This window comes from Panicum virgatum, chromosome 3K (assembly GCF_016808335.1).
Source record: "Panicum virgatum strain AP13 chromosome 3K, P.virgatum_v5, whole genome shotgun sequence".
NCBI classification, from domain to species: domain Eukaryota; kingdom Viridiplantae; phylum Streptophyta; class Magnoliopsida; order Poales; family Poaceae; genus Panicum; species Panicum virgatum.
In genome coordinates, this window is record NC_053138.1 from 26,755,258 (window position 1) to 26,772,375 (window position 17,118).

Sequence of the window (17,118 nt, forward strand, 5' to 3'; positions counted from 1 at the left end):
GATCCCCCACGACTGACCGTCGTGGACGATGGACGCCGCGGCAGGAGCGTATCAGTAATTCGCTCCCCAGATGGCGAGATTAGTCTCGCCGGCCGTATCGAAGTCGAACCCGGCGATGGAGCGAGCTCCGATCCGTGATACGATCCACCCACACACCGCATCGCATCGCCAGTCATTTCCACGAGGAATCAGACGATATGCTGCATGAGTGCGTGCTGAGGAATTTCCCCGGCCTCACGGGGATCCGAACGTACACCTGGCAAAGCTACCTTGAAAGCTTTGCATCGCCGATTCGTCATCATCGAGAAGACGAGAACCCTGCTTGCTGCTGTGGAAGCTCTCGGCATCACAAGAAGACTGCAACGGGTGTACGTATCCGACTGCCACCGGTCAGGTGCTGCACGCCGGCGCGGCGCTTCAACTTTGGCAGACGCCGCCGCCGCCGCGTCGCGCCTCGCGAGCCGGCAAGCGCGGGAGTTGACGAGTAGCCGGGCGGGGGAGAGAGGGGACGCGCGCGGCCTCATGCAGGCATGCAGCCAACGCCGCGTCGACACGCGAGCAGAGAGCCGCGCGCTGGTGGTGAGCCGCGCCGCCGCGGGCGTCCGTCACGGCGCACCGGAGCCGGCCGGGGGGGTCGTCCCACTCCGCGTCGCCCTCCACTCCCCGCCCGTAGCGGTAGCCTCCCTATTTGCCGCCACGCCGGCAAGCTCATCTGCACCCCGTCAGGTTCTGTCCAACGCTCGTGTCGGCATCAGAAACCGCACTTGTGGCTGCGGCCTCGCCCTGGTCCCGAACAGTGCCAGCACACCCACACCCAGGCCCCGGCTGGTCCGTCTGGGCTGTGGCATCGCTGCTCCGGAGCACCCGTGTCCCGGCCGCCGGCCGGCGCGACGTCAGCGCCGGCCCCCACCTCCAACCAACCAGCTGCCGCCGAGCGCCTATAAATAGCCGCCGGAGCTCCTGCCCAATATCCCTCCTCAGGCGCCGATCGAGCTCGCCGCTGTAACCACCGTGACAGCCCAGTACACGCACACGAGCAGTCCGTGCTCCGACGACGACTCCGGCATCAATGGCGGCGGCCGTTATTGGAGGCGAGTCGTCGCTGATGCAGCGGTGCAAGCCGTACGTGGCGATGGTGTCGCTGCAGTTCGGGTACGCCGGCATGAACGTCATCACCAAGGTGTCTCTCAACCACGGGATGAGCCACTACGTGCTCGTCGTCTACCGCCACGCCTTCGCCACGCTCTCCATCGCGCCCTTCGCGCTCGCGCTCGAGCGCAAGGTCCGCCCCAGGATGACGCCCTGGGTCTTCCTCCAGATCTTCGTCCTCGCTCTGCTCGGGTATGGGTAGCTCTCTGTGTTCTGAGCTACTACTAGCTCTGGCATGGAAGATCGAGACGACTCTGCTTCCTTCTTCGATTCAAGCTCTGCTCTTGGTTTTTATGGCGTCGTGACTGATGAGCACGCATGCCATGCGTGCGCTCGTGCCGTGCAGGCCGGTGATCGACCAGAACTTCTACTACGCGGGGCTCAAGTTCACCTCGCCCACCTTCTCCTGCGCCATGAGCAACATGCTCCCGGCCATGACCTTCATCATGGCCGTGCTCTTCAGGTATAGCCCTATGCATATTCACACACACCAGGACAAGCAAGAATCAGCACCAACAATATAATGAAGCTAGAAAGACAGCACAATTGTGGCATTGCCAAACCCAAAAAAAAACTGAATGATATGATGAACATGGATCGATCAGGATGGAGAAGGTGAACCTGAAGAAGGCGAGGTGCGTGGCCAAGGTGGTGGGCACGCTCGTGACGGTGGCCGGCGCCATGCTCATGACGCTCTACAAGGGCCGCGCCGTCGAGATGGTCTGGACCAAGCACGTGCACCTCCACGACCCGCACCCGGCCGCCGCCGCCGCCGCCGACAAGGACTGGCTCACGGGCTCCATCTTCCTCATCATCGCCACCCTCGCATGGGCCTCCCTCTTCGTCCTCCAGGTCGGCAGCCACGCTCCGCTCCATAAATTAGCTAGCTAGCTCGAGATAATACTAATTGACCTTTTCGTTTGCCAAACTGAAACTGTTGCACGCATGCAGGCCGCGACGCTCAAGAGGTACGACGCGCCGCTGTCGCTGACCACCCTCATCTGCTTCGTGGGCACCCTGCAGGCCATCGTCGTCACCTTCGTCATGGAGCGCAGGACCTCCGTGTGGAGGATCGGCTTCGACATGAACCTCCTCGCCGCCGCCTACGCTGTCAGTCTCCTAGATAGTCCTACCAAACACACGACACCTAATAGCTTGCATCGTGCCATGACGCTGACCGAGGAATCTCCGTGTGCAGGGCATAGTGACGTCTAGCATCGCCTACTACGTGCAAGGGCTGGTGATGAAGAGCCGGGGCCCCGTCTTCGCCTCCGCCTTCAGCCCCCTCATGATGATCATCGTCGCCATCATGGGCTCCTTCATCCTCGCCGAGAACATCTACCTCGGAGGGTAGGCGCCGGCCGCCATGGCTCCACGATCCATCCAGCGACCTCATCCATGCACTGGTATATCTAATTCGATCTAGCGTTCCTGCGGTTTCCAGGATCCTCGGGTCCGTGCTGATCGTCGCCGGCCTCTACTCGGTGCTGTGGGGGAAGCACAAGGAGAACCTGGAGAAGCTGGAGGCCGAGGCCATGGAGATCCCCGTGGCGATCAAGGGCGCCGACGGCAACGGGAGGACGGTCATGAACATGGTCGAGCTGGACGAGGTGCAGCTGGAGAAGGCCCAGGCCAACGCCAAGCGCGCGGCGGCCGCCGTCACGGCCCCCGCAGAGGAGGCCCGGATGTAGGGCAAGGACGAGGCGGGCGGCTTGAGCCACCCCCCCCCCCCCCCCCCCCCCCCCAAAAAAAAAAAGCGCCGATCAATCGACCAGCGCTAGCTACTCGCGTCGTCATTTTTACCCCTTTTGGCCGTAGCCTTTGTTCGTTGTTGTGCCCCCATCGTGTTCTAGCTAGTGTGGGGTGACCTGATGCTGTGAGCAGTGGTGGTAGTGGTAGTACTGTGGTAGTGGCTAGTGAAGGAGTGGTCAAGATGGAAGCTGAGGAGGATGTCATGAGGAGAGTTTTGTAACCCCTCCTGCTAAGCAGATGCTGTCAGTGATAAACATCTATCCCCTGCATACATGTCTTGTACTACCATATAAACCTTCAATCAATGATGACATTTGCAGCATTGATGCCTCAGCTTCTCAATGATTATTGTGATTAGGGGAGGGCGGTGCTTGATCAATTAGATTGGTGTCCTGCAGGCTTTTTAGTTAGCTAGCTACCATTTCTTCTATGCAAGGTGAGTAATCCTGGTCTGTGAGACAGGTCATATGATTCGGTGTAGGCGAGCAGCATTCCTGGAACTCTGAAAGAGCAAGAAACTCAGTGGACCTAAAAGGCAAATCTTTTTTCAGGCTTCAGCATTGTTTATTTCTCCACAACATCCTTTACATTTTTTTATGTACGGAAACGCGATCAATGTGCGGTTTCACTATGTAGCATATTGATGCGGCGATCGGCACATAGCCACGTAGTTATTAGTAGTATTAAAGAATATCGTTTCCCATTGGATCTTGAAAAGAAATGATTCCATTAGCATGTGTATATCCTATTGGTGTGCTAGGCAACATCCATGAGATGCATACTGATTCCAACAATCATGTCTGAATTTTCTTTTAGATAATGAAGAACCGTGTCTTGATTAGTAAGGGTAACCTCAACAAATCACCATTATGTAGTATCAAAGAATCAGCATTGGGTAGTGATGGGAGTTGAGGGAATAATTCCCCGAAAGCAGAGTCCTACATAGCAAGCACTTGAAAGATTCAGTGTTGAGCCCTAAACCAGCATGCATCTTTTTAACTAAAATATAAGAGGATTCCAGAGGCCTGATCTGAGGTCCCATCACCACTTCAACTGCACCAGTGCAGTGGGCAAGTTGGTTGCATAAAGCCCAGGGCCGGGAACAAGAACAGTGCCTGAATTTGATGCCCCTCCCCAAGAAAAAAAAACTCATTCTAAATCTTGGGCATGGATCGGATCTGTGGATCGATACGCAAATTCGATAAGCCCTCGTAGGTTCCTTCTCTGGCATTCAGGAATATCAGCTTGAAGATGTGCCACTGCATGAGCCATACGCACAATCATACTTGACAAGCAGCAGGCCACTCAGTATCAAGTTAATGGACTCTCTGCATCACTTGCTACTCCGCTTGGAAGTCTGAACACATTCCGCGATGTCGCTGTGCACACTGATGTGTATGGTCGTGAATGGTTCTTATCATGACGCAGCATAACTTATCTGAGATTCACCATTTGGGACCAATCTTCAGCTGAGCTGTGTGACAAATCGTAAAACCACCTGTATGGAGCAAATATTGTCACATGAATCCAGAAGGAACAACTCAACAAAGGTGACACTGGTCCTTTCTTTCAGATACGTTTCGTTTTGCAATTCTACATCTTTTTTTATTTTTTTTTCATGCCAACACTCTCACAGTGTAACTGCTCAGCCGAACACGCTGGAGAAGCGGTTCGCTGAGCCAGCCTGGGTTCGAGTCGTGCGGCACAAGCTCCTTAAGATAAAAATCAGGGGGCCTCTCTTCTGGTCGAGGTTTTTTTTTCTTTCTTGGCGTGCTCTGGTCCTTTCTTTCAGTTATGAAAGTGCAAAAAGGAGCAGTTGTGTATGCATGATGCTTTGCTTCAGTTGCTTCAAGAGTAGACGAGTACAGAGTCCAGTCCAGCATTTATCCCCCGATCAGACAGTGGGGGGAAAAATACAAAGTGCTTCCACTAAGCATCTATCAACATCTTGGGAATAACAGAGAAGCAGGAGAAGCAATGCAACCATAAAAGCAAATCACTCACACGAATAGTGAATTCGCACTCTGGCTGTATTCTCATAATTTTGCCATATATTCTCCAAAACTCATGTGATTTCCGCTACTTGATAACCTCAGCAGAGTGCTAAAACCAGGATGATAAAGCATCAATATTGAGCCTTATGCCGAGTAATAATCTTCTTAAGATTCCTTGTTCCGAACCAGAAATAATGCAGCATGGGCATTAGCAGGATGTGTCACATATCATGCAGCCGGCAATATGCCGAAGTGGCTAAACATGTTGCTGAATGCTACCTCAAATTCCATGCATCCAATTTGTGTAAATCTAAATCAACCTCTTCTCTTTTTTCCCCCCTTTTTTTCTTTTTTTGGCAGGTTGAGTACCCTAATCAGAAATTGTGGCTTAGTGTTCGATTAGAGTATAGAATGGCTTTAGAAGTGCCAAGCTTTTGGTTCCATGATGAGGGACCGAAAGGGCGACCAGAGAGGGGTGAATGGGAGCCGATTAAAATTTCTTGCAATCGGAAAGATCGGCTTAGTCCCAAGTGTACAACCAATTTCTGGAGTCCTAGGTGAAACATGGAGTAGCTATGGAAGAGCTAAACCAACACAAAACAACCCTAGAAACAAACTAGGACGATAGCGGAAGCAATCACGTAAAACAGCTCAAGAAGCAGCAGAAGAGAATGCACGGTATAACTCACCGGTTAATCCGACGCACTGATTTGAAAAGCGTCGGTTCAACCGATGAGCAGAGCCGGCAGCAGAAAAGGAACACTCACCGGTTAGACCGACGCTACGGTTTAAACAGCGTCGGTTCAACTGGTGACTGACACCGGATGATCCGGCAAAATCAAGCTCAAGCGCCGGAGTTGTTGTACAGAGAGTCCACAAAACAACCTTTGACTACACTGGTTAAACCGACGTTGGCACAATCAAGCACTGGTGTAATTGTCCTGAGGAGCACCAACTCGAAACGTCTTGAGCACCGGCTAAACCGGTGTTGTGAAAACTCAATACACCGGTTAAACGAGTGAACTCTTGCACGTGGGGGCAGCTGGTGACTATGCACCGGTTAAACCGATGTTCGTGGTAGCTAAAGCACCGGTGTAACAGAAGAACACCAGAAAACCCTAACTCAGAGAAAGACCTATACACCGGTTGATCCGACGAGTACAATTTCAAAGCGTCGGTTCATCCGGTGTTAGATGAAACAGAGTCCAGAAACGCTTTCCAGCCCGCGTTCTTTCGAAAAGTCGATGATCGAGTGACCAAATCAAGTCCAAATCTCACCAAAATTCGTAGGCATGATTACAAGGGACTTGTGAATACGTCAACGGAAGGAATCGACGAATTACTCCATGGTTTGAGAGAAAACGACGAAATTCAAAGCAAGATTGGGGTTTTCTCAAGAACGCAGAAACTTCGATTCATGGTGACTCGTGATTCCGGGGGTTTAGCACTAGGCTAGATGGTTTTGAATCACTACAAAGAGTCACGAAAACATCAAGAATCAAGCCATCAACTCGTGCTCATGAATCGACAACAGAAGATCGGAATTCAATCAAACGAGGCACAAGGAGTATGAACTCGAATCGAAAACAAACGCCCGGAGGGCACAAGGAGGGATGGTCCTCCTTTCCCGAACAATCTCAATACAAAACCTTCACAAATCCATGGTTAAAACCCCTAACTCTAGAGACGAAAGGGAGAGAACCGAGAGAGAGGGAGAGCGCACGGGATGAGGGGGCACGGCTCTGTTCTGGCGCAGGGAAAGAGCAAAGGGAGAGAGAGGGTGAGAGAGTTTTTAACCCACTTACTTTAGACTAAAAGACTAAACTACCCCTAGACTCAAAAAGACACTAGAAAGCCTATAGGGGCAAAACCGAAAAAAGATACAAGGACCCATCCGACGGTCGAGGTTCTTTCTTCGAGTCGAAGTCTTCTCCGCGATGCCACCATGTCGATGAAGATCCGGTTCACGGTTTTGGGGGAGTCCGTGAAACCCGGGTAGGTGGCCGGTTTTGAGAAAACCGCCAAAACTTCACGCGCGGGAAGATTCCCGCCTCCATGCCGTGGCCCTAGACGCCGTTCCCGCCTCGGCCTTCTAACGGCCCTAGACGCCGCCCGACGCCCGTCACCTCCTCGCCCGCAGAGAGGCCCTAGACGCCGTCGACGCCCGTCGCCTCCGTCAGTCCCGAGACCGACGCCCGTGCCTCCACGACTTGGCGTCTTCAACCGCCGTCCGCCTCCTTGGTTTTGTGGAGCAAACCAAGAAACCCGCCTTCCGTCGCCGCTTGCGCCCTCGATCCAGGAGTGGACGCCACAGCTGCCGCCCGGCCCGAGCTCCTCCACGGCAACTCTCCGTCGACACTCGACGCCCGTGTACCTGCAATCCAAAGACCAAGCGCACGATCACACCGCACGGTTGACAATTCACTCATCACAAGTAGGATAGAGTACTCAACATTCCTCACATGATTATCCATACATCATAAGAGTCCCGAGCCAATAAAGAACAGTTCCATAGATGACCAAGTATGCATTCAACCAGGAATTGAAAGAAAATTGTTGCTAACAAGGACACGATGGAATCCTTGATACTTTTTTGCTTTTGAAATCAAAGAATTCTGTGATGTTTAACAGATACCGAATTTTTAACTTGGCAAGTAACACCGTCTACCATAAAAACGCTTTAATGATTCAGTAACTTTCACTGCATTTGAGATAACTTTCTTGTAAAGTACTTTCAGTAACGTAATTGATGAACAATTTACATCGTTGTTATCTTTACAAAAGCTAGTGCTGTGTAGTTCAGCCGCGTCGTTTTGCAAGGGCGGTAATTTCTGCAGCACCAAGTTGAGCCTTCCAGATCATTGCACATGCTTTGCAATATTCCAAAGACTATTTGTGTTAGCCAACAAGGATATCACAATTCACAAAGATGGCTAAAGTGGCAAACCCAATCTACATCAGAGCTAGTAGCTAGTGTGGAATGCAATTCTCACCTGCAACTTCAACTTGAATGTCGACTATATAAATCTTATTTTGGAATAAAATCCTGAGGGGCTGTTGTCACTGAATTCTTTAGCTGGAGATTCACTGACTTTACCCGTTGGACTAGCAACATCAGAGCAAGGGGACAAGCAGCACCAAATTGCCTTTGGAATCAGGATCAATGGAATGACCAGGCAGGCAACACTGGTATCTAGTGTGGTTCAGTGAGATCACCTGCATGACACTGATGGTAATGACTACTGGCTAGTGACTACAGAGCATTGGCAGTTACTGGAGGATAGTGTTTGCAAACAGTACGAATGAAGATGTCATGACATGGGCAAGCCTCCGGTCCACTTGCTTCAGTGATCAGATAAAACATTTCGCCAAATTTTCTAACAGACAGTTATTAGTAGTTAAATAGTTTCAGTTTAGAAATTATTTTGAAATGAACACAAAAAGGGGGGAAATTATGGTACTGTTTCGAACCCCAGAAATGACAGAAGTTTTAACGCCTCCCAGAGTTGCACTACTGGGCAACTGGTCCACCACGAGAAGCTTGGCTAGGGAGGCACCCATGAATGACGCAACATAGATATGCCCTGAATAGAGTAGAAAATATTCCAAAACTGTGAAGACAATCCGAGCAGACCTGCATGATTTCTTGTACAGAGACAGATCAACAACACTAATGGAGTACAGATAATCTTGCAAAACTCGAGGAAATTTATAAAGAGGCAGAGGAATGCACCCGTAACAATTATGCAACGAAACAGTACCATAATTTCCAACTGTTCAAAGGAGGAAAAAAAATTATACTATGGAGAATATAAACTTAGTCTGAAAGTGAGCATCAGGCATTGGGGTTCAAGCAACTTTTAGGCATTAGCAAGAAGCTAACCTATATAGGTCCACAAAATGAGAAATCAAGCAATTATTAGGCTAGCTCCAACTTATAGGTGGTGACTATGCTCAAAGGGAAGAATTGTCTGAGCAATCCTTCGGAATTGCAACATAGTTTGCTTGTGCCACAGTTGTCTTCGCAGCTTCCTTCACCTTTCCAGATGACAGCCCTCCCTTCCGAGACATCGGTGTAGAAACACGGCCACTTGTTGGAGTTCCAACAATATTGGCATTAGAGCTCTGCCCAAGAGGCTTCCTTGCAGGAAGAGGACGGATAGGGCTTGGCTTTATTCCAAACTTGGCACCTTGCTCTGCGGCAAACTGTTCTTGCAGCTTCTTCAATTCCTGAAAATAGTGACCAGTACCCCATTAGACTTGAGATTTGCAGCAGGAATTGCACTAAACATGTTACATAGAGTGATATTGCACTACAAATAGTGATCAGAGGATAGTTTGAATTTAAAATTATTATTATGCCAAAGTACCATTCATCACAAGCATCTAAATAAAACAGGCTAACAAAGTAAACTACAAAAACACAGCATGCTTGAAAATTGAAATGACCAAGAATGCCTCAAATCGATTGCATGTATAGTAAGAACTGACCCTTGATTGACGCTTTTCCTCTTCTTTTTGCTGTCTTGCAGAGGTGTACTCTTCTAAACTATCCAACAGCCTCACCTGTAAAGAAACATACGAAATCTTAAGCACAATGATGTTGCCAGCTTTGCGCAAACAAGCCTTTTTATTTAATTGAACTTGCCTTATCAAACATAAATGGAATACCCTTCTCTTTCTCCCACACTTTAATTTTAGCAGTCAAATTCTCCAGAAGAGCTGTAGAATGAGATAAAACTAAGGTCACATTGAAGTTTTATAGATTATATGTATTAGAAGACCAAAGGGTTGCAGGAAACAAAAGAAAAATGAAAGTTAATAAAGTTACACTGTTATGAATGATTACCAAATTATACTGTAAATTTGACTTAAATAGAAGAAGATGTGAAGGAGCATGTACCACATGTTTCCAAAAGAAATTACATGACTGAACTATATTTTTCTTTTTGTCAGAACAGTAGGGAGGCGGCAAATAGACAACAAGTCAACCAGAAGACTCTTGAAGTGAAGGATCAAGATCAAATTAACTGATTCCGTTAACTGATTTTTCCAATCTCATAGGCATGCATATGATTCGATTATAAAATCTTTACTCCAAGGACTATAATCACGAATTTGCTTAACCTACTACCCACATAACCTTAAATGGTAATAATGTAGGGGTACCACAGCCTTCTGGTATAATGTACACATAATATAATACCGGGGTGCATGACAGTTCAAAGATAAGTAGACGTGCAAATAAGTATACAGCTTACATGGGATTTTGCTGACCAATACCCTAGCTTTCTCCGCACGCTTGAGATTTATGTGAGCTCCTCGACCAGCATTGTAGCGGTTGTGATCCTGGAATGGATATATATGTTGTATACAACTATTACTACATGACAGATTTAGCACTGCAATATTTTTCAACTTAAGACAAATAAATGAACTTTTTGAAGAAGAAAAAATGTACCCTTTCATATTCATCAAGCCAAGCCTCCTCTTCAAATGTCGATTTCCACTTCTCCACCTTTTCTAATATGTCTTTTCTGCTTAGAGCATGTTCTTTTGCTTCTGCAATTCGCTCATCCATTCCTGCCAACAACTCCGAGAGATCTGCTCTACCTACACATCAAAATTTTCTAGATTCATAAATTATTGAATCAATCAAATGGCTGCAAGAAACCATGCTGGAATAAACTCAGGACCATATTATCAACATTTGTTCAAACATTTCAATCTAGGATAGGGAAAAGCAAAATCTCATAGATTAAGTTCTTTTAATTCAGTAAAGCCAGCAATCAGAGAATCATGAACAACAATAAAACAATGTGGAATTAAATTTATTGAAAATTAGAATCAAAAGCAAAATGTGGTCATGGTCATGGACACGGACATTAAATATGAAGGAAGAACTAGACAAGGGGAACAAAAAAGGGCTAATGTCTTTCATCGATTATGCTTTCAGTTATTCTATTCCGTTGAACAGAGTGGAAATTACAGTATACACGTTCCAGTTGCAGAATCATGTTAGCAAATTAGTTATGGCCCTCAAACAGGGAAATAAGCTAATACGGTAAATATGAGCAATGATAACTAAGCTAAGAAATTAGTTACCTGCTTACATGTCAATGTCAAAAGGTGTAATTGAGAAGACAAGAATCAAATTATAATACAATTGCACAAAGCCGTGAAAAGGCTTTTGTTGGGAAATATAAACATTTAAGTTGGATACACATGACACATAAAAAATGAATGAAAGAAAAGCTAGATGAAGGAAAAAAGAGGTGTAAATTTATATTAAGCTTAACAAGCATTACAGTATGAAAGCACAAGAAAGAAGTGAACCGGAATCGATTAGATCATTGAGGATCCGCCGCTCAAAGTCACTATCAATATCCATATGAACACTTCTATAGATTTCTTCAAGCTCAGTCATTTTCTTGAAGACTAGTTCTTTCATTTTGCTGGCTTTCAAATGAGCCAGTCTCTTAACCTCAATCTCGACCTATATCAGAGGATAAAATGATTCTACGTAAGAACTGGCATAATTTTAAGCATTAGCATCAATGAGAATTCAAATGGAAGGGACAGTAAATGATAACCTTCTCAATAAGATCGTGTGCAAGGCATCCTTCGGGCATCACTGTATTAGGTGAAACTTTAATAAGAGAAGTAACATGGTCAAAACATCTTCGTTCATTGTCTGGTGTGTCCATGAGGTTCCAAAACTCAATGAGTTTGCTGCCAAGATCTTGTAGCTGCAATAAAGTGCGAATTTCAATGACGTGGTATACTGAGCACAATGCAAATATGAACAAAAGAAATATAGTACCCCAAAAAACATTTTTTTGAGGGGTACCCAAAAATTTTTGAAGCACATACAGGATGATAATCAAAGAAACATAACCATAGGTTACTTAACTCATGAACCACAAGGAAATAAACATTTTTAGTATGGTGTCAGAAAACAAGCTGTGAGGATAGCAAGTAGGATTAAAGGAGAAGAGATAACAGAAAAAATCAACACAAAATGCAAAGTATTTTACGAAAATCTGAGAGGACTGCAAGTTACAAAATACAAGTATTTTACAAATCCATGAGGATTGCAAGTAAAATCATCCTCTGAATAAAAAGCATTAGTCCCACAATCACGACATTGATTTTCATGGAACCCACAGAGTTAAGGATTTGAAGCCTGTGACCTCCAATATAATGAGACTTGCAATATTGAAAACGCTAAAACAGTGTTAATAAATTAACCTAGAAATGTACGTTAAAAAGTTTTCAAATATATTAATTGCATACTTTTATTTTTAAAGAAGTGATCAAAATCATGATTTGGTGCCCATGAAAAGTCAGGATAACTTAAATATATAATGCAGGGACGAGGAAATATGTCATGTTACATATTCAGTCAGTGTACTTAAGAAAATATCATGGTATTCTCGCAAAACAGTTTCATCTATTTAAGCTCTAATTCACTGCCCAGTAGTTCGTTGAAAAATAAAGAAGTCAGGAAAACATGGAAAAGACACCAGGTTCAACACAATTCAGTGATATGTATGCTGATATCTGTTTCAACAAATAAACTATCTTGTACAGATATACATACCTTCCTAAGTCTTTGTTTCTTTTCAAGATTTAATGTCTGAACTTTCCCTGTAAGCCTCTCAAGTGTGCTATTGCTAATACTGACAGGTTTGCTTCTTCCCAGCTCAGCATAACTGGGATGAACATCATACAGTGCCTTCTTAAGATCAAGAGACATTATGCTGCACATTTCATTAATACAGTTGATCTGTATGTCAATCTTTTGCAGCCTGAGATTCTGAAATATTAAAAACAGTCAATTTAAGAATGACACCGTAAGCAATATGGAATTGAGATTTTAGAGCTGATGCACAACCTTTTCTGTCTGAAGCTCATTGAGCTGCAACTTCAATTCCCCTAATCGCTTCAAGGATAGATCATTCTCATCTACCACAGGAGCAGTGGGATCCCCATGATCAATGGTTCCTGAAATTTCTGATTGCAGATGAACTATCTGCAACATAACAGCACTGAACTCTTTCACCCGCTCATCTCTCCTTTGTCTCAAATCTCGCAGCACTGGCTCTACTTTCGCAAGTTGTTCCATTAATGTGCCCCCGAGCTTCTCTGACTGAATAGATAATGATTTTCTTGACATCATCAGCTTGAAAATTGCATTCCTACAACTACAAAAACCATGGAAATTGATCGAATACAGAGAAACTTACCCTGGGAAAGGATTCACGTTCTCCAAGAGCAGAAAGGATTTTATCGATATCAGCTTCACCAACGGACAGAGCTTGAAGCAGGTCAGCCTTCTGCCTCCTAGTTTGATCCACTTTTTTCCTGTATACGTTGAGACAATCCTCCTCCAGCTGCAGTATCATCCTATCCCTTTCCATTTCACCCTGACCAATTTCTCCCCATAATTCCTGATTGAAAATTGTGATATTTAGTACCATACGCAAAGGTGAACCGGGTGCAGAGAGAGAGACCCATCCAAAGGAAAGAGAGAACGTGATGCATTCCCCAGCGGGTTTGGAAACAAGGATGCACACAAAAAGAGACACTGGTGGGACGGTAAATGACAAACCACGCCAGAATTGTTACCGAAGAAACCAGGAAACAGAGAATTTCCGGAGGTCGGCAACATTGTCCCTAGATCCAACAATCATGGCGAAATTTTAAATTCAAAACCAAGAAACGCAACGGCCACAAACCGCTCACCACCAAATCCCCGGACTTTGCCAAGAAGCATGAAAGACACAAAATTCACTGCCAATTCCACCGCGCCGTTACGGAATCAACAACGGGAACCACGGAAGCGCAATATGCGGAGCCCGATCCCCAAGATCCACACGCTTGAACGCACATTTCCTACTAACCCCGAAGGCACGAACGCCCCCTACTCCACCAAGAACCACCGGGGGTCCACAGTCGCCGGCTACGAACGCGAAACCCAATATCCACGGAACCCGTACGCCCAGACCAAGCAACCGGAATCTCGCACAAAGAGAAAGAAGCGGCTTGTCGCGGGGTGGTCGAACCTGCAGTTCCTGGAGAAGGGAGCCGCAGGAGACGCGCCTCGGCGGCTGCGGCGGCAGCGGGGCGGTCGCCATGAGGCGGAGGCGGCGGCGGCGACTCGGTGGAACGGATCGGGAGTGCGGTGCGCGCTCCCTCGCCTCGGCTAGGGTTTATAGAGCGGGGGGGCGGGGGGGGGGGGGGTGATTTGATTTGAAAGGGGGGGAGCGGGAGCGGGGAAGAAGCGAAGCGGCGGTGGAGGAGAGGAGGGGAGGGAGGAGGATGGAAGAAAAGGGAACGGTATTTGAAAAGGTTTGAAAACGGAGTAACGGACGCGCGCTGTTCTCGGCTGTTTTGCTGGGCCGCGATTGCAAAATGCAAACAGAAGGTGCTCCTAGGCTTCAGCCGTTCAAGCCGAACCCTTATTTCGAAAGTCGAAACACAAGAAGTCTCGGTTTAAATACGGTAGTTCTATTTTGTTTTCAAACACAATATTCATATCATTATTATGTTCATAGGCTAAAAATCGCAATAATAAATAGGATACAAAATTGTATGAAAATAATGATGATATAAACTCATAATATAGAATAGAAATGACAAAGCTTATTATGAGTAGAGTGAACCTATTCACATAGCTGCAGGAATAAGTCGAGAAAAACAGTTTATATTCGAAGTTCGACCGTACTTCAAAGTTCAGAAGAGTAAATTGAACCTTTTTTTTCCTTCCATAATAAACATCTACGAAGAGATAGCTATTTGGATTAGAACTCCCGAAGTGCATTTCGTTATCAACGGTAATACCGTGTGAAAAAAATATTTTGTTGTAAAAAAACGAGTCTTGGAGCCTTGGACCAAATGGATACTCCTATGTTTGCTATCTCAGTTGGCCAATAATTTTAGTTAAGAATTTTGTTTAAGAGAATCCTAAGGCAAATATCATAGTCTACCCGAAAAAAAAAGGGCAAAGATCATAGTCGACGCACAACAACAAGAGAGAGCATCAAAAGGCCATAGGATGAAAATCTCTATCTCTATCTCTACTACTAAAAAGAGGCTAATGATCACTTTTTTTCCGTCATCCCCTTCGTACGTCGTATGTCGCCCCGTCGTCCTCCTCGCTGATTTGAAATCTATCCGCATCTACGGTCGCCGTTTGAATCCCCTCACCCCTCGCTCCCAATTAGTTTGAGATTGCCGGAAATCACGGAAGCCTGACATATTCCCTTCGCGGGACACGGCAGTAAACACTATTTTCCTTTAGCGGCCCGTCGATCTAACTCTGTCGCTGCCGAGAACGCTGTCGCCCTTTCATCGCTGTCATCCCCGGCGATCTCTGCAAGCCGTCGCCGGGCAAGAGAACGACGTCGCAGGGCCGGTGCACGCCATCGCACGGTTGCCACCCGCGCTCAGCCTGTCGGTGGGCTCTCCGCACGCCGGCGCGCGCTATCCGCAAGCTGTCGCCGTGCCGGAGCACGGCGTCGCACGGCCGTCACCCGTGGTGTAACGTCCCGGAAAATTCACCCAGTTAAATCACATGCTAAATATAATTTTCGAAGTCTTTCATCGTTGATGTGACATCCCAGAGTTTTAAAATGCTAAGCAAAAGAAACTAAACATAGAATCATGCTTAATAAACAAGAGCAATTAAAATTTATGCATTTCTCTTGGGAAATAATGCCAAATGATGCTAGCCCAGTTGGTTAGTCACTCCGGCGGCACCCCTCAGGTCCTGAGTTCGACTCCCCGTGGGAGCGAATTTCAGACTGAGGGTAAAAAAATCTCATCGCTGGCCCTGTATGCCAAAGCACTGGTTGTGAGACGGCCCAGGTCGGCCTGAGGACCCTTACATGGCCCAGGCACAGTTCACAGGGGTTACGTCTCCCAGTGTCAGGGCGGAGCCAGGGTTCGGGGATTTTCTCGGTCGGGGAAGCCGAGGCTTCTTCTTAAGTTAATACCGGTGGGGCGGTCTTTCCCCACCCGGCCGAGTTTTTTTCTCTTGGGAAATAATAAATGTGTAGGTTTGAATATGCATTTGTATATAATTCTTATCACAATTAATGCGTGAAATAATAATAATTTCAAAATACAAATAAATGGAACAAGGGCATAACTTCAAAAATATGGATCAAATAAGGTTTTGCCCAAAACAAAAGTTGTAGGGTTTCGAAAATAGAGCAACTTTAATGTTGGGTAATTTTCAAGTTGTTGCGTGCATTTTTAAGAAAAATTTGAAATTGCAAAAAGGACTTCAAACTTTACTAGTAGAATCTGACTTATAATTCAAAAACTAAGCCTCAACCGAAAAAATGGTAGAAACAAAAGTTGAAGATCTCAAAATTTTGAACAACTTTGGTATTCAAAATTTTTAGAGCACAGTTCAAATTGTTGGAGAAAAATCGGAGTCAAACGCGGTCAAAATTTCCTCTCTACCATCTCCCTCTCCCCTGTTCTTGCCCGTCGAGCAGAGGACGCCGGCGCCGATCTTTACATCGGCAATTCCACGCGTCGCCTTTCCATTCACCACCACTTAAGCCATCCGTCGAGGCCGATTTCATTTTCGCTTCTCCACCATCGCACCTCAGAGACGAGCTCCTCTTCTTCCCGTCGCTCAGCAACGCCGCCGCCCGCCGTTGCTCGCCGTCGAGCCACCTCCACGCGGAGCCCCCTCCTCCGCTTTTCCTCGCCGCCAACCCAACCCCTAGCGAGCTTCTTCTCGACGTCCCGCAGCTCCTCGGCCCGGCCATCGCCACTCAGACCCACCGGAGCGCCGCCTCCGACACCCATCGCTGTCGCCTCCTCTCTGCTCATGCCGGCGCGCCACCACCGGCCGTCTCGGCTCCAACATACATGGGGAACGGGTTCCTCTAGCCCCAGGGAAGCTCCCTAGTCCGGTCTCTGCCTCCTAGCACCGCTGGCGTACTGCCGCCGCCGCCGCCCGCCGTCGCCGCCTGGAGCAGAGCTCCGTGGCCGGCCCCCGTCCGACCACCCCCTCTAGCTCCAAAGCCACCAGAAGGTTCGCCCCGATCTCCTCGTGCCCCTCCCCCTGTTTTCCCTCGCTGCCGGCGATCAAATTCGCTGGAAACCGGCCGGCGCCGCCCCCCTGTCGCCTTCCCCTGTTTCAATCCGGCCAGGGACACATTTGCAAGCCCCCAAATCATTCCAGGGGCCTAGATGCAAG

At 47.2% G+C, this 17,118-nt stretch overlaps 2 protein-coding genes across 2 annotated transcripts; one reads left to right on the forward strand and one right to left on the reverse strand.

Annotated features, from left to right (window-relative positions):
* Window positions 1-958: 958 nt before the first annotated feature.
* On the forward strand, window positions 959-3,234 carry LOC120698711 (WAT1-related protein At5g07050-like). Its single transcript, XM_039982421.1, has 6 exons — window positions 959-1,341; window positions 1,496-1,612; window positions 1,755-2,001; window positions 2,101-2,259; window positions 2,348-2,499; window positions 2,594-3,234. Exons 1-6 carry the CDS (start codon window positions 1,070-1,072, stop codon window positions 2,838-2,840), a joined length of 1,194 nt encoding a protein of 397 aa, XP_039838355.1. The 5' UTR covers window positions 959-1,069; the 3' UTR covers window positions 2,841-3,234.
* A 5,348-nt stretch (window positions 3,235-8,582) lies between these two features.
* LOC120698712 (65-kDa microtubule-associated protein 5-like) lies at window positions 8,583-14,120 on the reverse strand. The gene is made up of 11 exons (XM_039982422.1): window positions 13,964-14,120; window positions 13,145-13,348; window positions 12,793-13,047; window positions 12,499-12,714; window positions 11,489-11,644; window positions 11,232-11,391; window positions 10,357-10,508; window positions 10,157-10,244; window positions 9,544-9,617; window positions 9,387-9,461; window positions 8,583-9,125 (listed from the first exon to the last, which is right to left on the reverse strand). The coding sequence occupies exons 1-11, from the start codon at window positions 14,033-14,035 to the stop codon at window positions 8,850-8,852; spliced, it is 1,728 nt and encodes a 575-aa protein (XP_039838356.1). The 5' UTR covers window positions 14,036-14,120; the 3' UTR covers window positions 8,583-8,849.
* Between the last annotated feature and the right edge of the window lie 2,998 nt (window positions 14,121-17,118).

Excerpts from the sequence above, each read along its gene's own strand:
- LOC120698711 (XM_039982421.1), top strand. The coding sequence starts at position 1,070 with ATGGCGGCGGCCGTTATTGGAGGCGAGTCGTCGCTGATGCAGCGGTGC. Across the intron at positions 1,613-1,754 it reads ATCATGGCCGTGCTCTTCAG|GATGGAGAAGGTGAACCTGA; the intron begins GTATAGCCCTAT and ends TGGATCGATCAG. Across the intron at positions 2,002-2,100 it reads CCTCCCTCTTCGTCCTCCAG|GCCGCGACGCTCAAGAGGTA; the intron begins GTCGGCAGCCAC and ends GCACGCATGCAG.
- LOC120698712 (XM_039982422.1), bottom strand. The coding sequence starts at position 14,035 with ATGGCGACCGCCCCGCTGCCGCCGCAGCCGCCGAGGCGCGTCTCCTGC. Across the intron at positions 11,392-11,488 it reads CACACGATCTTATTGAGAAG|GTCGAGATTGAGGTTAAGAG; the intron begins GTTATCATTTAC and ends CCTCTGATATAG. Across the intron at positions 10,245-10,356 it reads GGCTTGATGAATATGAAAGG|GATCACAACCGCTACAATGC; the intron begins GTACATTTTTTC and ends TATCCATTCCAG.